This window comes from Littorina saxatilis, linkage group LG8, assembly GCF_037325665.1.
Source record: "Littorina saxatilis isolate snail1 linkage group LG8, US_GU_Lsax_2.0, whole genome shotgun sequence".
In the NCBI taxonomy this organism is placed as follows: domain Eukaryota; kingdom Metazoa; phylum Mollusca; class Gastropoda; order Littorinimorpha; family Littorinidae; genus Littorina; species Littorina saxatilis.
In genome coordinates, this window is record NC_090252.1 from 25,588,830 (window position 1) to 25,612,040 (window position 23,211).

General features: G+C 46.2%; 2 protein-coding genes across 2 annotated transcripts in view; both read left to right on the forward strand.

The window, feature by feature from the left end:
* LOC138973141 (fibrocystin-L-like) overlaps positions 1 to 5,573 on the forward strand; it is a 112,498-nt gene extending 106,925 nt beyond the window's left edge. The window contains exons 67-72 of the mRNA XM_070345808.1: positions 149 to 385; positions 812 to 943; positions 1,178 to 1,556; positions 1,982 to 2,163; positions 3,589 to 3,718; positions 3,928 to 5,573. Coding sequence (XP_070201909.1) covers positions 149 to 385; positions 812 to 943; positions 1,178 to 1,556; positions 1,982 to 2,163; positions 3,589 to 3,718; positions 3,928 to 4,229 — 1,362 coding nt within the window. The 3' untranslated portion in view covers positions 4,230 to 5,573. The remainder of the gene's footprint in view (positions 1 to 148; positions 386 to 811; positions 944 to 1,177; positions 1,557 to 1,981; positions 2,164 to 3,588; positions 3,719 to 3,927) is intronic.
* Positions 5,574 to 21,094: 15,521 nt separating this feature from the next.
* The window catches only part of LOC138973142 (uncharacterized), a gene marked incomplete in the record, with an annotated part of 87,768 nt that continues 85,651 nt past the window's right edge, over positions 21,095 to 23,211 (forward strand). The window contains 1 exon segment of the mRNA XM_070345809.1: positions 21,095 to 21,469. Within this exon segment, the coding sequence (XP_070201910.1) occupies positions 21,410 to 21,469 (60 nt within the window).

The window sequence follows — 23,211 nt, forward strand, 5'->3', positions numbered from 1 at the left end:
CAAACACATGATTTCAAATTCGCGACTGAAGGCGGGGTCCTCTATGAAAGAGTGTTGAGGACAGTCCTTCTTAGAGTGTATTTGACCCCACCTCAGTGTGTGGGAGCAGAGCAGCACAGATGGCCACATGCTGTGTGTATGTCCACAGGGTGCAGCAGTGGATTACCTGGGGGCTCTGGACACGCCGTGGCGGGTGGAGGTCAGCATCAGCTCAGGTGGCGGCGGCCTGGCCAGCATGATCGGCAACACTACAGTAACCTTCGTCAATGGCACGGCGGACTTCTCTGGGCTTGGCATTGACCGCATGGGTAACTACATCCTGGACTTCAACATCACGCATCCCGTGGAGGCCGCCAACTACTCGCTCCAGTCACTCACCGTCAACGTGAGTTGCTTGTATTGCATTTCAAAAGCAAGAACCATTCACAACTTATATGTAATGTTAACTGAGTGCTCTCAGTTGTGTGCCTTGTTAAACATCTTATGCACAGTGATGGGATAAGAGGATCTTAGTCGTAGTCTGTATCCGTATGCAAGTACATACCGGACAGTCTGTTTGGTCAAAGTATGGTCTTGTAATGATGCATAATATGAAGTTGAATAGAGACGAACTCCACCAGTTGGTCGTAGTATCAAACGTAACAATTGACTATGAGGAAAAACCTCAAACAAGCTTGATAGAAGAAGTAGAGAGAGTGACAGTACGCGTTAAACGTGGATGTATTCTATGACATGCAAACAAGCTTGATATAAGAAGTAGAGAGAGTGACAGTACGCGTTAAACGTGGATGTATTCTATGACATGGTGCAGGTACTGGGCCGTAACGTGAGGACGGAGGGCGAGCTTCTGTCCACCAGTCGCATCGTCAACACGCCCCTCTCCCTCACCTTCCGCCTCGTCGACATTGACACGGGAGACAATATCACTGCCATCGACTGGCGAGTAAGTTCCCTTCATATCGCTCCATGTCAAATTGTTGGATGATGTTGTTGTGATTCTCATGAATGTGTTTTGTTTTATTGTTGTTGTTGTTGTTGTTGTTGTTGTTGTTGTTGTTGTTGTTGTTGTTATGGTCTTGTTGGAGAAGTAAGGTGAGTTATCAGGACTATACACCGAATCCTTGGCAGGCCCTGGTACTGGAATAAAATGTAGAGTTGATGTGGTTGCTGTCGGCAGGATCACACGTGGACAGCCACTGCCACCATTAGCGACCCCAACGCCTACCCCGGCAGCCTGGGCGGAACCACCTCTGTGTCCTTTGACCCCGCCACGGGGAGCGCGGACTTCTTGGACCTGCAGCTGACCCGTAGCGGCGTGTGTCCCGTGCTGATCACTGTCACGTCCTCCCCCAGCGACTACACACTGACCACGGAGCTGGAGGTGGACGTGATGACGGTGGCGCAGCGCGACTTGGTCAAGGAAGAGACGTCCACTATCGAGCTTAGTTTCGACATGACCTACAACGCCTCCGACGCCCCCTACCACGCCGCGCAGGTCAGGAACTACTACAGCGAGAATACCGACATGGTCGTCGATTCACACTCCTACAGACAGGGTACGATACTTCTGTTTCTTCTCTCACTTTTAGTTGATGCAAAAGTATGCAACTTTTGTGGACCGGAGATTGGATGGGCCTTTATAGTCAGGGCAGCTATAGCAAACATGTCTGCCTTTCCCAGGTGTTCGGAAAGAAGTTTTACGTGCAGACACGTAACTAAAAACATTCAAAAGATATCACACACGCACACACACATACACACACTCACACACACACACACATACACTAACACACCCGCCCTGATATGGCCCTTCGTGGTCGACTGGGCGTTAAGCAAACAAACAAACAAACAAACACACTAACACACACACACTAACACACACACACTCACATACACGCACACACACACACACACACATAAACACACACACATGACAAACGTGCCAGAAATACTGAGTCCTGACTGCTTGCTGTCTTTGCAGGAAGCCTGGTGGTATCTATGGTTGTGTCGGGTACCACGTCAGGGATCAACACGACACTGTATGCCATCTGTGACAACATCAGCAATGGAACGACCTTCACCTTCAGCGGTCAGACCGTGTCCATGTCCACCTACATGACCTACAACGGACAGACGTTCTACGGCGTGACTTGTGGCTCAGTGGTAAGTGCTGCAGTAAAACCTGCTACTTGCTACTTTACTTTTTTGACAGGGTTGCCTTGCTGTATGTTTTTTGTTCTATATACTGCACAATGTGTTTCCCCTCTCGTCTTCCCGTCAAACTCCCTTAAACCCTTTTGTTTTAGCAGTTGTCATTATTTTATGGTCACCGTTCATTTTACTTGTTTTACTTGACGAAGACTGTGTCCACTTCAGTGCAATGTTTGGTAAATATATAGCACAGCGGTCCAAGGTAAGACAGTTATGCAGGCATTGGTTATTGGAGAGGATGTAATATGTTTGCATCATAGTGTGGTGCATTGCAAAGCATTATCGTGTAGGAGGGTGGGGAGATCCCCCGCGGGTTAGGGGGAAGAATTTACCCGATGCTCCCCAGCGACTAACGGATTCTGTTTCTCCTTTTACCCTTGTTAAGTGTTTCTTGTATAGAATATAGTCAATTTTTGTAAAGATTTTAGTCAAGCAGTATGTAAGAAATGTTAAGTCCTTTGTACTGGAAACTTGCATTCTCCCAGTGGGGCGGGGATATAGCTCAGTTGGTAGCGCGCTGGATTTGTATTCAGTTGGCCGCTGTCAGCGTGAGTTCGATCCCAGGTTCGGCGGAAATTTATTTCAGAGTCAACTTTGTGTGCAGACTCTCTTCGGTGTCCGAACCCACCCCCGTGTACACTACATTGGGTGTGCACGTTAAAGATCCCACGATTGACAAAAGGGTCTTTCCTGGCAAAATTGCTTTGGCACAGTTAATAATTGTCTACCTATACCCGTGTGACTTGGAATAATAGGCCGTGAAAGGTAAATATGCGCCGAAATGGCTGCAATCTACTGGCCGTATAAAATTTCATCTCACACGGCATCGCTGCAGAGCGCCTAGAACTGTACCCACGGAATATGCGCGATATAAGCCTCATTGATTGATTGATTGATTGAAGGTAATATATTGTACTACGTTGCAAGCCCCTGGAGCAAATTTTTGATTAGTGCTTTTGTGAAAAAGAAACAATTGACAAGTGGCTCTATCCCATCTCCCCCCTCCCTTTCCCCGTCGCGATATAACCTTCGTGGTTGAAAACGCCAAATAAAGAAAGAAAGAAAGGGTGGGGAGGGGGAGCGGGTACCGGTTCTTAATTGGTAGGTCAATGGACTTGTGTTTCTTGGGTCACAGGTACAAAACCGCGGAACAGACACCTGTCAACTTTGTGTGTTGACTTAGAGACTATTTCCATGTTCCAACCCCATGTGCCTGCAGAGGTTGATTACAACTAAACAGTTACACAGATGGGTAGTGCAACTCTCGTTACTGTTAACTTTCCACTTGGAGGAAGATACACGACTTACCAAGCGATTGGATAATAGGGTCTGGAATAAACGAATACAAAATATTAAATTAAATCCCGTGTCGTGCAGGCTGATGACGACGACGATCTTCACCCTGGCATCATCGCCGCCATCGTCATTGTTTGTGTGGCTTTACTGTTGCTGGCTGGTGTGGTGGTGCTTTGGTACTTCAAGATCTACCCCAAGACAAAGACCACAGGTAAGTCTCACACAGTAGGCGTGTGTGTGTGTGTGTGTGTGTGTGTGTGTGTGTGTGTGTGTGTGTGTGTGTGTGTGTGTGTGTGTGTGAGAGTTTGTAAGCAGGCAAATTCATGTATGTAAGTACGTAGCAGTGTAAACGGTGGATGAAGCACTAGTGACTCATAGCCCCGCAGCATGTGACTAGCCAGCTGTACATGCATGTTGCAGACACCAGCGCTGGGCACTACCTGGGTCAGCGCAACGACCCTATCGAGGACATCCTGTTCCGTGAAGACACCTTCATGAGCCTCAAGTCGCGCTCTGTCAACACCCCCATGCCCCCGATCACCACCACCCTGGGCTTCCTCAAGGACGAGCTGCCCCGCATGCCAGCAACCCCCGAGCCCTCGGCTCGTGGCCCCCGGCCCCTCACCCCCAACTCCGTCAGCCCGCTGCCCCAGGGCCAGGATGCTAATCGCCTGACGCTGGCCGGCCCCAGTCCTTCAATGAAGCAGCCCCTGTGGCGCTGACCGCACCCCGCCACCACCTCCACCACCACCACCCTGCCGACCTAGCCTGGACATCAACTATATATGATTACATGACAAACGCTTTTCTGTTTGCAGCTCTTGTACTCTTCCACATTGTAAATCGCTGGCATTAAACTGGCTGCCAACTTCAGCGTGTACGCATTTCCCTATCTCGAGGTCTCCGAAGTCTTCCTGCGACAAGACGGGTCTTTATTCTCTCGTTTCAAAAGACAAAACCAGTGTATATTTTTCTTTTATGCAAACACTAGCTTGAATAAAATGTACAGGAATTTGTTAGTGAACCTCATGACTTCAGGATCTGTGATAGAATGTACACGGTTTGACAAAAAGAAAGCTGTGATATGTTGGTAATACTGTTGTAGAGAGTTAAGACCCGAGCAACACAATGTGCATGTAGTCTCATGGAGGCTACAATCCAAAGCTATTGCTGTGATATTGTTTTAAATCTCATTTCCTTCTCGTCGTAGGCGTTTATCAGATTTTACTGACAAACATACAAATTCTTTTGGGTGGTAAATAATGTCCTGAGATCGTTAAAGACTCCGTGATAGGCCAAGGAGAACAATGTTATGAAATGAGCGTGTTGTGATTGCTTCTGTGTTGTGTCTCTCACCTCGTGATTGCTCAACATGTTGTTTCTCTCACCTCGTGATTACTCAATGTGTTGTTTCTCTCACCTCGTGATTGCTCAATGTGTTGTTTCTCTCACCTCGTGATTGCTCAATGTGTTGTTTCTCTCACCTCGTGATTACTCAATGTGTTGTTTCTCTCACCTCGTGATTGCTCAATGTGTTGTTTCTCTCACCTCGTGATTGCTCAATGTGTTGTTTCTCTCACCTCGTGATTGCTCAATGTGTTGTTTCTCTCACCTCGTGATTACTCAATGTGTTGTTTCTCTCACCTCGTGATTGCTCAATGTGTTGTTTCTCTCACCTCGTGATTGCTCAATGTGTTGTTTCTCTCATCTCGTGATTGCTCAATGTGTTGTTTCTCTCACCTCGTGATTGCTCAATGTGTTGTTTCTCTCATCTCGTGATTGCTCAATGTGTTGTTTCTCTCACCTCGTGATTGCTCAATGTGTTGTTTCTCTCACCTCGTGATTGCTCAATGTGTTGTTTCTCTCATCTCGTGATTGCTCAATGTGTTGTTTCTCTCACCTCCAGTCCGTCCCTTTTCACAATGAGTTTAGTCTTGTTTTGTTTTTCCTAGGCTGTGCTTTGTTTGTAAGTTTTTTCCAGATTCTGATTCTAAAAGGATCTTCTTTTTATACGTTTGCAGGCACGCAACCTGTCTTATGTATCAGTAAATTTAGCAGCAAAATAACTTTTGGCCTCAGAGTTTTCTGTCTGTCCGTCTTGTCTGGCCTGAGTGTGCATGGTTTGTGTATGTGATAGCGCGCGTGTGTGTTTCTGTCCGTTTGTCTGTACCTTTTTGTACTATACGTATGTGTGTGTTGTTGTGTGCGGTGTTGTGTGCATGAATGTTGTGTGCGTGTGTGTGTTCATGTAAGGGTGTATGTGTTTGACTATGTGCATGTGAGGTTTTGCTTTGTGAGCATGAATGTTGTGTGTGTGTGTGTGTGTACGCGTGTCATCTATCACTTTGTCATTATTTCTTTCTCTTTGTATATTTGTGTCTAAAGTGCTCTCTCTCTTTCTTTTTTATCCTCTCTCTCTCTCTCTCTCTCTCTCTCTCTCTCTCTCTCTCTCTCTCTCTCTCTCTCTCTGAGCCTATGTTGATCTATGTTGCCTCTCTGAAAGAGGTGTGTGTGTGTGTGTTCATGTAAGGATGTATGTGTTTGACTATGTGCATGTGAAGTTGTGCTTTGTGTGCATAAATATTGTATGTGTGTGTGTGTGTGTGTGTGTGTGTACGCGTGGTCTCTATCACTTTGTCGCTACTTCGATTTCTTTCTCTTTGTATATCTGTGTCTAAAGGGCTCTCTCTCTCTCTCTTTCACTGTTTCTCTCTCTCTCTGAGCCTATGTTGCCTCTCTGACAGAGGTTTGTGTGTGGGGGGGTGTATGTATGTGTGTGTGTGCGCGCGTGTGTATGTGTGTGTGTGTGTCGATGTATATTTACGTGTGTTTGTATGTGAGAGTGAGAGAGAGAGACACACACACACAGACACAGACAGAGAGAGAGAGGCGATTTGTCCTTCGTTGGGGGTATGCAGAGGCCAGTGCCTTTGGCATTGCACGTCTACTTAATTAATATTGTAATTCAATCGATCGCGAGTTGGCGTTTTGATGAAACAGATCCTGTGATTGGTCAGAATGCCCCAGCTCATTAAAAATTACCGGTCATTAAACACAAAATGAACTTTCTTCGCAAGAAAACAAGCTAGTTATCAGCATGAAACAAAAAGTGGTCCGTATTAGGAGCCCTTCCCCTAGTGTGTGAACAGAACAGAGCCAATTCTGTCTGTCTCCCAAAGTATAATTGAAGCTTTGGTCGGGCGTCAATCCACGATGATGACCGAGAAGTTTCAAATGGAAGCAATGTTAATGTGTAATTGACGCCCGACCAAAGCTAATTGAAGCCCGACGCGGTCTTTCGACAAAAATATACAAATTCAGGAATCGGCTGAATAATAGGAGGTTTGACATTGAGCAGTACCCAATCTCACCCGATTTAAACCTTCCAGACTTTTACCTTTGGGAATACCCAAACATGAGGCAGGGGTCCAGGGGTCGCCCAGACATTTCAATGGTAATTTTTGGGTTTATCCTCGTGTCTGGAAACCAAATTGTCTCCAACATTCCCAGAAAAGAAAAAAGAAAAATGAGACGAGGTAGGCTACATCAGGCGGCCAGGAAGGGGAGGGGGGGTATCTAGAACCAGAACCCCACCCCCCACCTCCACCCCCACACCCCGTGTAAATGTTGACACTCTGTGTTAGTGATGTAGACATGTACATCTTTGACGCACACTGGAAAGTTGTAGCTGTACAACGAAATGACAGTGACCACTTCTACCGTACCGGAGCGATAATAGTGGGTCACGATTGTGTGCACTTTGTCACAAAGTAACAGTGAAGAAATTGCGGGTGACAATAAATGGCGGCAAATCTCTGATTAGAAAAACAAACAACAACACACAAGACACACATGTGAGTGGATTTCTTTCCACATTTCATTCCTAATTCGACGTAAGGTCATTCTGAGCTCTTTGTTCGGAGAGAAAAAAACAACAACGGAATGTGCTTCACAGCGAAATAATTATCGTTCCAGTATCGCCGAATAGCAAAGCAAGAACAGTATGCTATATTTCAGGAAACAAATACACGTACTTCAAAACGGTGAGGCTAATATTTAGCAGGTGATCGTTTGCAGCATAATATATGGGTTAAAACTGCAGTTAGGACTGACGGTAATAAGAGGGCGAGGCGTCGTCAAGCGGACAAGAGCACAGAGAACAATAAATGTGACGCAGCACGCATTGTAGTCAACCAGCGACACCTAACCTACTGTGTGGCTCTCGGAATTACCCTCAGTGCCGAGTTTACCTCATCTCCAAGACACACGGGCGCCTGCACTGTGTTACGTTGAACGAGTTTTGTGCCAACGGTGGACGGGGCTGCCGCCATTACTGTTACAAAGAAAAGGTGTGTGGGCGTTCCTTTCAACTTGAAATGACTGTCCGCCTACATATTTGTTTCCTTTTTCCAAAAACATCGGTACATCTCTTCTTCTTCTTCTTCTTCTTCGTTCACTCGTGTTTTTGCATGAGTGGGTTTTTACGTGTATGACCGTTTTTACCCCGCCATTCAGGCAGCATACGCCGATTTTGGGGGAAGCATGCTGGGTATTTTCGTGTTTCTATAACCCACCGAACTCTGACATGGATTACAGGATCTTTTCCGTGCGCACTTGGTCTTGTGGTTGCGTGTAAACACGAAGGGGGATAAGGCACTAGCAGGCCTGCACATAAGTTGACCTGGGAGATCGAAAAAATCTCCACCCTTAACCCACCAGGCGGCCGTGGCCGGGATTCGAACTCACGACCTTCCGATTAAGAGGCCGACGTCTTACCACCCCGCCACTGCGCCCGTCATCGGTACATCTGTAAACGCTGCCTTCTTTTTCTTGAGGGTTTGGGTAACAGAGATGTGACCAGTGGTAACAGAATGCACTGGAAGTTGAGAGATACTCGTTTCCAGAAATATTTTGATCGCAAAGCCTGTCCCAACACCTCATCAAAATAGTGATTACCAGAAAACGTGTAACCATCAAAGCTACGCCTATCGTTATTTTCGGTCAGCGTTGACCCTGTGCGGACACAAGGGTTGTCACATCACAGTGGCGCGTTAAGTACGACGCGTGGTGAATGAACCTCGTCGCTGCTTATCATGCTAGCACAATCCGGCACCTAGAAAGTTAGCGAACCACGGAATGTCACGAAAGTACAGCCTGTGAAGAATTTGTCTTTTAATTTTAGAAGTGGAAGTGGACAATTTCATTGACTGCGGCATTCCTTCCTGGTCGGTAGAGAAATGTACTGTTAACTCACATGTGAATAAACACTTGCACACACTGATTGAATGACATATGCACCACCTCTAACACACACACACTGACACACACACACACACACACACACACAACGGAGAAGACATAAAGCACACGGAAATGAATCAAACCAACCTTTAGTAGGGTGTTCGTACGATTGTTCTCGTCAATACAAAGAGAAACTTTAAATTAACAAAGAAAACACGCATACATATCTACGGTCACTCGAGTAAGCGCGCTGAAAAGTTCAAAACCAGGAAACCTGTCTTTTCACACCTGAACACCTAGCTGTGTTCTTACTTGCGTGTGCCTGTGGTGTGTGGTGATCAAGGCTTGTTATGTCGGTAGCGTGTCCATACAACTGGCTTGACACCCACCACCACCCACCCCAGCGTTACGCTCCAGTCACCAACTGGAACTTTGAGCTATGGTGCATCGTTTATGACAAAACCGTACTGTCGATTACTTTGAGTAACTTGAAAACGTCAGAAGAAAGACTGCAGAAGTATACTTGCTCAGTTTGTTAAATGTAGAAGGATATACAATTGTGGAGAAAAGCGACTACAGGAATATTTTTGTCTTTTCTCCATATGCAATGTTCTTCTTAAAGTTTATAGAGTGAAGAAGAAGAGAAAGCGTAGAGAGCAGAATATATTATTTAAGTTAGTATTGAAACTGTGTGGAATTAAGATTCACACTCTAAAATCATATTTGTTCTTTTGCTTAGTAAATGTTTGGAAATAGGTATGATACGGTCCCGTTTCCATTGTTCTCTCGCGGTTGACACGATGGCGCCATAACATGTAACCTTTCTGTATTGACTTTTTAACCCCTAGGTCGTTTCTCCTGTCACGAATGTTTATACACGTGGGCCGTGGGCGAGGGCATTGCCTTTTCTACCTCCACCTTCCTCCCCAAACCCCCCTTTCCTGGGTGACCCGATTCTTTACTTCTCTATTAATAATATACTTGATACACACAGACGAACACACATACATACACACACATACATACACACTCTCTCTCTATATATATCTATCTCTCTCTCTCTCTCTCTCTCTCTCTCTCTCTCTCTCTCTCTCTCTCTCTCTCTCTCTCTTTCTCTCTTTCGTCTTTTATGTAGCTTTTACATGTATATCATTCTTTCTTTTACCCATGTATTCGATATAAATATGTATTCTGTATTCATTTGTTTAGTAGAATGTAGATTTTAGGTTTATTATCTACATATGAGAAGCCTGTTGAATATACACTGTGTTTGACTGTGGTTAACTTGTAACTGCATACATTTTTGGTGTGACATGACTATTTTGCGAGATAATAGTCAGAGGTTTTGCACTTTGTTCACAGTGTTGATAACCAATGAGTGTTTGGTATCAAATGATGCGTCGTAGAATCTCCATTTTATTGATGTATATCTTTATAGCGTTTTTGATGTAGTTTTCTTAGTACAGGAGTTTTTGTGTATGTTTGAGGGGTTTTAACTGTAGCTTGTATGGAGACTGATAGCAGCCTCGAAACTCTCCCCCCTCCCTCCCCATTTTGTTATGTGATCCCAGTGCGACGTTTTCATTGGTTCCTTAGCTGTGACGTCAGGGACAGTCATGGAAGGTATATAAGCTGTTAGTTTTCAAGGTTCGGGGGAGTCTTGGCAACCAACCTGGCTTAAGTGTCTAAATGGTATACCGGACTTCCCACTTAGAGTTACAGCATTGCTTCTGTGCCTGTGGAAAAGGTTGTGGGAGGCAACCTTAGTACCGAACGGTTGTGGGAGGTTCCCAACCTAGTACAAAGTATTTGTTGTTATCTCTAAACTGTCCTCCGGAGTTTTGGCAACCAACCTGGCTTAAGTGTCTAAATGGTATACCGGACTCCGCCCTGTGGACTGAACTGACAGGGTTAAAAACAAACGTTCCGCAGTCCCAGGTTACCACACGGCGAGTAAAGTGGCGTCGCTTTGCTCTTTTACTTTATTTTTACTCAGGCCCCGAACCCCTGCCCAAATTTTCAGCCATTTTAGGACATAGAATATTGCTTTCAGTAGCGTATTTTGCTGAGGGTACCTACGGGTCATGCCCAAATTTTCAGCCATTTTTGGACTTAGAATATTTTTGTAAGGAGTAGGAAAATTACAGGAATAGAGTGAACCAATGTACAGATATATTTTCTGAAAAGAACCAACGCTTTGTATTGAGTTGTTTTTATGATTTGTTTTGATACAATACAATTTCGAACTTTACCTGCCTCTTCTTGAGTTTATATTCTGTGTGTCTGTTTGTCCTGTCGTGTGATTGCCATCCTGACAAATGACCTTCAAACACGAATAACATCTAAGACACAGACACAGACAGTTAGAGTTAATGTGAAGCTAAGACCGCTCGGCTTTACAAATGGTGTCAGAAGTGGGATAAAGATTGGTTCATTGTAGGTTTTGGTAGCTTTTTATTTATTTTTACTTAGAAAGAGAAGATCCCTTCCCATCCCTTTGTTTTTATTTTATTTTTCTGGACTGCTGCGAAGCAAGATGTCTGACCTTGGTTCACAAGAAGACCTGCGGGCGTCAGGCGGTACTGACGACAAGGGTCGTCGCCTGCCTCCGTTGGACAGCGGGATCGAACTGACTGGCAGGGCTGTACCACAACAGACGCTTGCCTCGGCGAAGGATGACCGTCACAGCAGGGCGTTCGACCAGACCCGCAGAGACGAGGAGATCGCTTGGGGCAGCAGAACGGGACTCCTCGCCGATGACTGGGTGGAGGCCGAGACGCTTCTCACCGGAGCTACTGGGCAAGGATCGCCGATGAGAGAACAGGGTGGCCAACTCCCTGGTTACCCATTCTCTCGACGAGGGGACAGCTCGTCGCATCACTTCGCTTTACCAACGGGACAACTGGACAGACTACACATCTCACCAACGGATGGAGAGGATCGTCCCTCTCATCGTCTCCTTTCACCGATACGGGCACGGGGAAGCGAGCTCCTTGACTATGATTCTCCTCAACGCCAGGGGGAATCACTTCATCGTTTCGCTTCGCCCACAAGGCGGGAGACTAGGAGCCCAGGCCCTGATCGCCCCCGCGAAGACGTTTCTTCACGTCATTGGGTTTCGCCGACACGTCATTACATCGATCGACCAACGAGGGATTGGGGTGGCCAGAATCTTGGCTACCCACATCATCTGCGGGAGACAGCTCCGGTGGAGCGAGGCACCAACAGAAAACCACCTAACTTCGACGGAAAGTCAAGCTTCGGGGACTTCCGGGTCCAATTTGAGATCGTGGCAAAAATGAACGGTTGGTCGCAAGGAAGATGTGCGATGGAGATGGCTGCATCTCTCAGGGACCAAGCCGTTTCCGTGTTGACGCTACTTGACCCTGACATGAGGGGAGACTACAGAGCTCTGGTCGACGCACTTGAATCAAGATTTGAACCACGTCATCAGACAGAGATGCATAGAGCGTCGCTCCGCAACAGAACCCGCAAAAGAGGCGAGTCCTTGTCGGCGTTAGCCCTGGACCTGAAGGGGATGACCAGGAGAGCTTACCCCACTGCCAGAGGCGAGCTCTGGGAACAGTTGACTGTGACAAGCTTTCTGGATAGCTTGGCCGACGGCGACATGGAGTGGGCCGTTCTTCAAGGAAGGCCGACTACGGTAGAAGAGGCGGTCACTCTGGCGACTCAGTTTGAGTCATTCAAGAAAGCTCGGTCCAGACGGCGAGCAAAAGACGAACCAGAGCTCTATCTTGTACAAGAGAAGACAAACGCCAAGGATAATACTACGAAAGACAAAGACAACAGACGCAAATGCTACTTCTGTAACAGCCCTCTGCACCTGATCGAGAATTGTGCCGAACGGATCGAAGGACTGAGGAGAACACAACCGCAGGCACAGGGACGTAACCGGAAGTCGGGAAACGAGCAGTAGTCGACACCGGAGGTCACGTGTCGGCTGGAGAAGAAGAAGAAGACGAACGACCTGACACAGAAACATTCGACCAAAAGGAGAAGGGCGGACCATACGTAGCAGTAGAAATAGGACAAGACAAGTTAATTGCACTAATAGATACAGGGGCCTCGATATCCATCATGCATCCTGACGTCTATGACCGGCTACCAGAGAACAACAAGCCAAGTCTTCGACCAGTCCAACTGCACCTGACTGTAGCAAACGGGCAACTGGTCTCAGTGAAGGGTCAAGCAGACTTCAAAATTAAAGTCGCAGAGAGCCACATCGTCATCCACAGGTTCATGGTGGCTCCAATGAACGTACAATTGATCATCGGGTATGACTTCCTCACCCGCTTCAACTGTATCCTCGACGCCAGGAAGAAAAACATCGAACTAGCAATCGATACGACGGATGACGAGTGGGACCAATATCGTGATGCAGTCTGCAAAATCCAAGCAGCCGAAGACGTAATGGTGCCGGCGGGGACAGAAATGATCGTGGAGGGCGATTGTAAGACAGACCCGAGCGACGAACCTTTGATTCTGGAGGCCGACAGAGGCCTGGCTTTTCGCCAGGGACTGCTGATTGCCAGGTCGCTGGTGCCATGGGGAGAACGCGTTCCAATCCGCGTTGCCAACCTTTCTCACGAAGACCAGCTGCTGAGGAAGGGCACGACGCTTGGGGTGTGCGAGACGGCCCTGAACGTGATGGAACCGAGCAAAAACGGCAGCCCTGTACCTGCATATTTGCGGAGTGTATCCGTCCAGCCTCCCTCGAGTGACGTTACAGATCTGTCGCCGGCACTACAAACGTTATTCAAAGACAGCACGGGGGAGATAAATGCGGAGCAAGAAGCGAAACTACTGCGGTTTTTGCAGGAAAACAGGAAAGCCTTCGTTGAGAATAAAGAAGATTTAGGGAGGACAGGCCTTGTTAGACACCGGATCTTCACGGGCGAGGCTGCACCAATCAAGCAGGCACCCCGTAGATTCCCGCGGGCCAAGAAAGCTGCCGCAGAAGAAGAGATCAAGAGAATGCTGAGACTGGGAGTCATCGAACCGTCTTGCAGCCCTTGGGCATCACCTGTGGTCCTGGTTGGAAAGAAGGACGGTTCCCTGCGGTTTTGCATAGATTACAGACGTCTCAACGCAGTCACGAGAAAAGACTCTTTTCCGCTGCCGCGGATCGACGATACCCTGGACGCTCTTGAAGGTTCCTGTTGGTTCTCTACTCTCGATCTGGCAAGCGGCTACTGGCAGGTGGAGATGGATCCGGAGAACTCGGAGAAGACGGCCTTCGTCACCCATGGAGGGCTGTGGCAGTTCACCGTGCTTCCCATGGGTTTGTCGAATTCTGGAGCCACATTCCAGCGGTTAATGGAGATGGTTTTCAAGGGCTTGGACCAAGTAGCTGTGCTCATCTACTTAGACGATCTGATAGTCCATGCTCGAGACTTCCAAGGTCACTTGGACAACCTGCAGAAGGTCCTCAACCGACTACAAGACGTTGGGCTAAAGCTGTCGCCGAAAAAATGTCGTCTCTTCAGGAAGGAGGTCGAATTTTTGGGGCATGTTGTCTCCAACGAAGGCGTGAAGACGGATCTGAAAAAAACAGAAGCCGTACAGAATTGGCCGACTCCTAAGACGGTGACAGACGTCAGAAGCTTCCTGGGGCTTTGCAGCTATTACCGAAGATTCGTCCGCGGTTTTGCTGACATCGCGAGGCCTCTTCATCGACTGACAGAAAAGAAAGCTACTTTCCAGTGGACAGAAGAGTGTCAAACGGCGAAAGACACTCTGGTACAAGCTTTAACTACAGCTCCGATACTGGCATACCCCAAAGAAGAAGGGCTTTTTGTCATCGACACAGACGCGTCAGGCGCAGCGATCGGCGCTGTCCTATCACAGGTCCAAGACGGCGAAGAAAAAGTGATCTTGTTCTATAGCCGAGGGCTATCGGCGCAGGAAAAGAATTACTGCGTAACAAGACGGGAGCTGTTGGCGGTGGTGGACTCAGTAAAACACTGTCACCATTTTCTGTACGGGGCGCATTTCAAAGTTAGGACAGATCATGGCGCTTTGAGATGGCTGTTGTCGTTCAAGAACCCAGAGGGACAGCTTGCCCGATGGCTAGAGCTGCTGGGCACCTATGACTTCAACATTGAACACAGACCAGGCAAGAAGCACACCAACGCAGATGCCCTGTCTCGACGCCCGTGTCACCAGGAAGACTGCAACCATTGCGAGAGAAAGGAAAGGCAGGAAGAACAGACGGCATTTCTGCGGGCAGTGCATGACGTCAGACAACCTTCAGGCAACAGAAAAGGGGCACGTGACCAACAGCGGGAGAAGCCTGCAGACCGAAATGATTGCTGGCTACAGACCGTGACGGAGACTGAGCTATGCGGAATGCAGGATGAAGACGAAGTTATGAAAACGGTCAAAACCTGGAAGACGGCCGGCCGACGACCACCATGGGCCGCTGTGAAGAACCAGGCGGCCGAGATGCGCATCTACTGGACGCAGTGGGCGCGGCTCGACATAAAAGACGGGTTGCTGGTACGATGGCTGCCGTCAGCGTCACATCCAGTTCGTCAGTATCAAGTGTTAGCGCCACACGAAATCAGACGCAAGGTCTTCGATCAGCTTCATCATACCAGACTGGGAGGACATCAGGGAATCAAGAGGACAGTTGCCCTCGTTCAGCATCGCTTCTGGTGGCCACAACAAAAAAACGACATTGAAAGGTGGTGCCAAGTTTGCGAACAATGCCAGTTTCGAAAGCAAAGAAGTGGACCAGCCAGAACCCCTCTTCAACAAGACATTGCAGCTGAACCTTTTGGTCGCATTGCCATGGACATCCTCAGCTTCCCAACGACTACGGAGAACGGTAACACATGTGTGCTGGTGGTCAGTGATTACTTCACCAAGTGGAGTCAAGCTTATGCTCTGGCCGACCACCAGGCCTACACGGTAGCCGATGTCTTGGTCACACGATTCTTCTTGATATTCGGCATACCTAGAGTCATCCACACCGACCAGGGGCCCGAATTCCAATCAGAACTGTTTCTGCGATTGTGCGACCTGCTGGAGGCGAAGAAAACGAGGACATCACCATATCGCCCACAGTCTGACGGTCAGGTTGAAAGACTCAACCGTACGCTGATAGATATGCTGTCAAAGTTTTGCGATGATCACAAGGAAGACTGGGACCATCACTTGCCTTACATTCTTTGCTCTTACAACTCCACGAGGCACGACAGTACAGGCTGCAGCCCGAACCTGCTGATGATGGGTCGTGAGATCACCCTGCCTATCGACCTCATGTACGGGACAGAGCCAGCCACTCCAACTCATCTTTGTCCTGTTGAGTATGTCGAATGGGTGAGACAAACGACGGCGGCCAGCTTCGACTTTGCCCGAGAACATCTTAAAAAAGCGGCAGAGAGGCAGAAAAGGAACTATGACAAAGGCGCAAGGGAGAGACTTTTTGAGAGAGGTCAATGGGTGCTCAGATTTTATCCCCCAAATCTGAACAAAAACAAACTGAACTCAAGATATGTCGGTCCCTACCTGGTGCTGGGCAAGACAAGTGAGGTCAACTATGAGATTCAGTCAAGCAAGGACGCCACATCTCTCGTCGTGCATGTTGACCACTTGAAGCCGTTCTACACAGAGAACCCGCCCATAAGCTGGATCTGCAATGATGTGGAGAATCAAAAGGGGACCCAGACAGAGCCTGATGTGGGGATGGATCAGGAAATGACGAGTGTCGAGACAGACAACAGTCACAGAGAGATGCAGATGACAACAAGGGCGACAACGAAGCTACGGCGAACCAGCAGGACTCGTCGTCCGCCTGATAGACTGAGATTTGACCATTAGAGGAGATTGAGGGGTTCACGATGAGTCAGCAGCGTCCGGCCGGAGCTGATGAAACATTTGGTTTTTTTTCTTGTTGCAACAACTTACTACAGAAGAGTCATATACACTCTGCCATGGGTGTAGTCCTACAACCTGCGGGGAATTGGATTGGGAACCGTCTTGACCTGGTGTCGCATTAGGTGGCACTGGCGGGTATGGTACAGAAGACCTACCAGAGGGCAGGCAAGGCAAGCATAACCGAAAGAGCGGTTTGAGCGGCGTGTGCTGGACCTATGCGGCCACATAGGTCGGGTGGGCTGATCAACTGGAGAGCTAAGTGCATCCAGCAGCGAGGGAGCCTGAGAGATGGACTTCTCGGAAGGGGACTTAGATTACAACGAGGGGTCCCGAAGACACGCATCGGTCACCAATCCATGAACTTATTGCAGGGACCGAGAAGGTTGTCAAAGAGAAGAACACAGAACCACAAATCTCTTCGAAAATCATTATTAGAATCTACGGGGGCAGTCAACGACACCACTACCTTTGTCCCGGTGAAGACACGGCGGTCGACCTGGGATGCCAGCTGCGTCTCGGCGTTAAACGGTGCTCCAGCTGGGGGTCGTCCGGGGGCGGATGTTTCACCGAGGTCGACGCTTGGCAGTGACAGAAGAGACGGAGGAAGCTGCCTGGCGCCGCGAGGACGCGCCAGTTGATGTTGATGTCGTTGCTGTGACGGAGGGAGCTGCCTGGCGCCGCGAGGACGCGCCAGTCGATGTTGACGCCGATGCTGTGACGAGATGACGTCAAAGTGACGTAACATCATCGTCGTCAACGCCGCATCCGTGATGTCGCCGCAACTCCAACAACGATGACGTCAACGATCGAAGGTTTTATTATGTAGAACATCAAAGACATTGAGTTAATCAGTTACATGAGTCATGTAGGATTGTTTTTAAAAGAAGAAAGAGACAGACATTAGATGAGTTATTGCGCCGTGTGTGTGTTTCAAAGACAATGGGGGCAGATGTGAGTGTACACTTACGACCGGTAAGAATACACATTTTGTCTTTTTATTCTGTTAATTGTTTCTTGTATTTGTTGAAATGTTGAACATAAATAAGTTTGACCGGTTGTCCTCTCTTTTATATGTTGCTGTGAAGTTTGGTTCCGCGATGGCATGTTTTCTGAATGTATTGCGAAACCAACCACGGCGAGGTAAATCGGTGTGTGGTTGTGTTTTTTTGTTTAAATGGAACAGAAGACTAGAGTGGAAAGTCTAACGTTCTTTTATAACAATTTTGTGTCACTATAACAGTTTTTTTGTTTTCGTTGTTTTTACTGTAACCTGTAAAATACATCACTTATTTCATTGGGAAGGTCGCGAAGAATCCAAATTATTTCGACGTTTTTTTTAAACTTCCCTCCTTTTGTTGTCGGCGTAAGAAGCAATAATCGCATTATTTTAATATTATTGTGTAACAATATATTTTGTTCTTTTTCTGCTTGCATTTTATAATGATAATAGAACTGAGAAGCTGAGAGAGGTGCTTTTATTTGGTTTGGGCCAAATTCACTATTTTTGAGTTGGAATCCAATAAGAACGGACAGAGGTTGTTGGTTCGGCGTTACAAATGGTGTTTCTAACGCAAATCTTATCCTTCCGCTCGTTTTTTTACATTTGGTGTCAGAAGAAAAAGGTATGGGTGTTTCACTGGTTTTATGTAAAAAGGATTTTTTGCTTTTTGTAAAAGGATGAGTACTTTTCTGCTTTGAGAAGTTTCAATACCCTCGGTCATTTTCAGTTTGAGGGCAAACTGTTTTTGTGGAGGGGGGCATTGTGGAGAAAAGCGACTACAGGAATATTTTTGTCTTTTCTCCATATGCAATGTTCTTCTTAAAGTTTATAGAGTGAAGAAGAAGAGAAAGCGTAGAGAGCAGAATATATTATTTAAGTTAGTATTGAAACTGTGTGGAATTAAGATTCACACTCTAAAATCATATTTGTTCTTTTGCTTAGTAAATGTTTGGAAATAGGTATGATACGGTCCCGTTTCCATTGTTCTCTCGCGGTTGACACGATGGCGCCATAACATGTAACCTTTCTGTATTGACTTTTTAACCCCTAGGTCGTTTCTCCTGTCACGAATGTTTATACACGTGGGCCGTGGGCGAGGGCATTGCCTTTTCTACCTCCACCTTCCTCCCCAAACCCCCCTTTCCTGGGTGACCCGATTCTTTACTTCTCTATTAATAATATACTTGATACACACAGACGAACACACATACATACACACACATACATACACACTCTCTCTCTATATATATCTATCTCTCTCTCTCTCTCTCTCTCTCTCTCTCTCTCTCTCTCTCTCTCTCTCTCTCTCTCTTTCTCTCTTTCGTCTTTTATGTAGCTTTTACATGTATATCATTCTTTCTTTTACCCATGTATTCGATATAAATATGTATTCTGTATTCATTTGTTTAGTAGAATGTAGATTTTAGGTTTATTATCTACATATGAGAAGCCTGTTGAATATACACTGTGTTTGACTGTGGTTAACTTGTAACTGCATACATTTTTGGTGTGACATGACTATTTTGCGAGATAATAGTCAGAGGTTTTGCACTTTGTTCACAGTGTTGATAACCAATGAGTGTTTGGTATCAAATGATGCGTCGTAGAATCTCCATTTTATTGATGTATATCTTTATAGCGTTTTTGATGTAGTTTTCTTAGTACAGGAGTTTTTGTGTATGTTTGAGGGGTTTTAACTGTAGCTTGTATGGAGACTGATAGCAGCCTCGAAACTCTCCCCCCTCCCTCCCCATTTTGTTATGTGATCCCAGTGCGACGTTTTCATTGGTTCCTTAGCTGTGACGTCAGGGACAGTCATGGAAGGTATATAAGCTGTTAGTTTTCAAGGTTCGGGGGAGTCTTGGCAACCAACCTGGCTTAAGTGTCTAAATGGTATACCGGACTTCCCACTTAGAGTTACAGCATTGCTTCTGTGCCTGTGGAAAAGGTTGTGGGAGGCAACCTTAGTACCGAACGGTTGTGGGAGGTTCCCAACCTAGTACAAAGTATTTGTTGTTATCTCTAAACTGTCCTCCGGAGTTTTGGCAACCAACCTGGCTTAAGTGTCTAAATGGTATACCGGACTCCGCCCTGTGGACTGAACTGACAGGGTTAAAAACAAACGTTCCGCAGTCCCAGGTTACCACACGGCGAGTAAAGTGGCGTCGCTTTGCTCTTTTACTTTATTTTTACTCAGGCCCCGAACCCCTGCCCAAATTTTCAGCCATTTTAGGACATAGAATATTGCTTTCAGTAGCGTATTTTGCTGAGGGTACCTACGGGTCATGCCCAAATTTTCAGCCATTTTTGGACTTAGAATATTTTTGTAAGGAGTAGGAAAATTACAGGAATAGAGTGAACCAATGTACAGATATATTTTCTGAAAAGAACCAACGCTTTGTATTGAGTTGTTTTTATGATTTGTTTTGATACAATACAATTTCGAACTTTACCTGCCTCTTCTTGAGTTTATATTCTGTGTGTCTGTTTGTCCTGTCGTGTGATTGCCATCCTGACAAATGACCTTCAAACACGAATAACATCTAAGACACAGACACAGACAGTTAGAGTTAATGTGAAGCTAAGACCGCTCGGCTTTACACAAACAAGAATGGTATGTTATTAGTACGTTTAATTTGAACAAAATGTTACAGTCACAGCACTTTAAAGTGGATCTTTAAAGTGGACAACCTGTTTTTCCATCACAACTTTTTTTTCAAGCAATCTTCACCAAATTTTGCTCACAAACTAGTGTTATATCATAACGTGGCCGTCATGCACTGTTTTGAAGATGTGGTTTCAAGGAGGTAAGAATGTGGCCTAAAATAAAAATGATTTGGTGCGTCAGAAGTTAACCACGGTATGAGTTAGAAAATATTCGTTAGAACACACTGTAGGCGTATCCTTTACGAACATCTTGACCTAAATAAACTTTAACTTACATATGTAAATATATATAGTTTAGCATAAACTGATGAAACAGGGTGATGTTGTTTTCGGACATGATCTTTTTACATTTTTTAATATAATCCCCCCCCCCCCCCAACCCCCCGTAAATATCATCGATGGATGGTAAAGGATAATGGGTTCTATTTCTGATAAGTTTGATGTTTTCGGATGATTTTGTCCAAATTTGAGATACATCTATTGATATTTACGTGGCAAAGACTGAATTCAAATGAAAATGACGCGTGTCATCAGGTAACAGTGCCCCCCTTACTGTGACACGTACGCTACACAAGCAGGAGCACAAGCAACATCAACAACAACAAGAGTGACGCCAACAACAACAGCGACGCCAACAACAACAGCACGCATATACAGATTGCCGCCACCCTCATTACAAAAACAGAAACTCTATTGTGACACGCTCCGCCTTTCATAGTCTTAGATTTTTTTTGTGTCGCGATCTCAGTGGCTTTCATAGATACAATATGGCGGCCCCCTAACACAGACTTTTATTGTGACACGCTGCTTGCTGCACCGTAGTAGACGACACTGAACTTTCGTTTCTTCCTTTCTCGTCTGCATTTTTTCGATTTATTTCTTTCGACGAAAATAAAGCAGAGCAAAGGAGCTAATCAGAGAGAAGGAAGAAGAGTGCGGGAAACGGGTTTGGTGTGTGAAAATCCGTGTTTGGAAGTGGTGCCAGACCACTGTAATACATAACTCAGTGTGCCAGAACTGTGCATGGCGTTTATGTGTCGGTGTGAGCGTTGCCTGTGAGACTTTGTGCCACCCGGCGTGGACACTGAAAACATGGGGTCAGCCACCAAGCTGGGTACTCTCCTACTGATCACATTCTGTCTCTCTGCGGTGGTAAGTAACACTGACTTTATTTCATAAAGGCCTATAACAATTCTAAAAGTGAAAATACTCGAAAAACGTGAACACACGCACACACAAGCTCTCTCTCTCTCCTCTCTCTCTCTCTCTCTCTCTCTCTCTCTCTCTCTCTCTCTCTCTCTCTCAGTTTGGAAGAGGGACTGTTTATCGATTAGGTTTGCTATAGTAGATCGTTTAAAGAGAACACATTGACTGATTGGACTGTCACGGTTTGCATGATTGTAGGTTACACAAGAATAAAAGAGAATTAGCCTGCAGCACAAGCGATCGATATTACGACAATCGATAACTATACTGTCCATCCGTAACCGCTCACGTGCGTGCGGACGTGTGTATGTGTGTGTGACTGCGCATGTCCCGTCGAGTCAGTTTGTAACCCCTGAAACCCCCCTCCCCCATCCCCGCCGGCCAACCGAAAAAATAATTAAGAAATGTGTGACAGTGTCATACTGAGCCGCATATTGCCGTCTCAAAGATATATGTATACAATAGGAATATATTTCCACTAGTCATTAACCTTATAATCTTCCAGGAGAGGAATTCACTTCACAAAGTTACATTATCTTCAATGTTTGTTAGCCCCCATACCCCCTGACAGGCGACCCCTGGACCCCTGGACCCCTGGACCTCCGGACCCAATTTGGAACCCCCCTTCATTACCCGTTGATACGCCCCTGTTGTGTGTGCGTGCGTGTGTGTGTGTGTGTGTGTGTGTGTGCGGGTGCGGGTGCGGCAGTTGTGTTTGTGTGTGTGTGTGTGTGTGTGTGTGTGCGTGTTTCTGTCCGTTTGCCTGTACTCTTTTTGTACTCTACGGAGAGAAAGAAACACACGCACACAGAGAGAGGGAGAAAAAGAGCAGCGTGGCAGTATCACCACGGGGCAATACGTAGAGGTTACATGCCGAGTCTCAGTGATTATTAAAAATAATGGTCGAAGTTAGCGGATCATGAAAAATGCGAGCTTTAGCGAGCTTTTTCATGACCGCGAACTGAGACCATTATTTTTTATAATCACTGAAACGAGGTGTGTAACCTCTTTATTCCTCCTTTCTTCAGTTATTCAAAGAAAAGAGGAGGTTTTTTGCGAAAGTTTGATCGAATCCTATTCACTCAACCAGTCAACCTGCGCAGGCGATCGATTAATGCGCGGTTGTATAGTTCCGTGCAAATCATTCCATTCTGTTAACACTTCTTGTCAGTTTTCCTATTTTGGACTAAAATCAAGTACACAGATATGCTGTTATTCTGCTGTGGCGGCAAAGACAGATATTGTGTGTTCTGTACATTGTATATGTTTTGGTATCGCTTAGGATAATGTTCTTTCGTCAAATGGGACTAGCAGACGAACTTTTGCACCCGTGTTCCAACGTTAAAAACTGTATGAAGTTCAGTTTTCTGGGGAAAATAGTGTATGAAACCGCTTTATGTTGTTTAAATTGATGAGATGTGTGCATTTGGTTGCGTGTGATCTGTTTATTAAATGAAATATTGTTGAAAACTGACCGTCGGATTGCAGTCTGTTGTCGAAGAAACTGAGTGAAAAGAAATTTGAAAGGGGAACTACTCTTGTCGCTAGACAAAGTATGAGAGTTACTTGCCTTGGGAATTTGCTTGTGATGAACGTTTGTGCACAGCAGACCTAGATTCAGAAAACAACCAAACTCATGGATTTTATATGGAGATTCATGTGTTCAAGCCTGTAGTTGTTAATTTAAA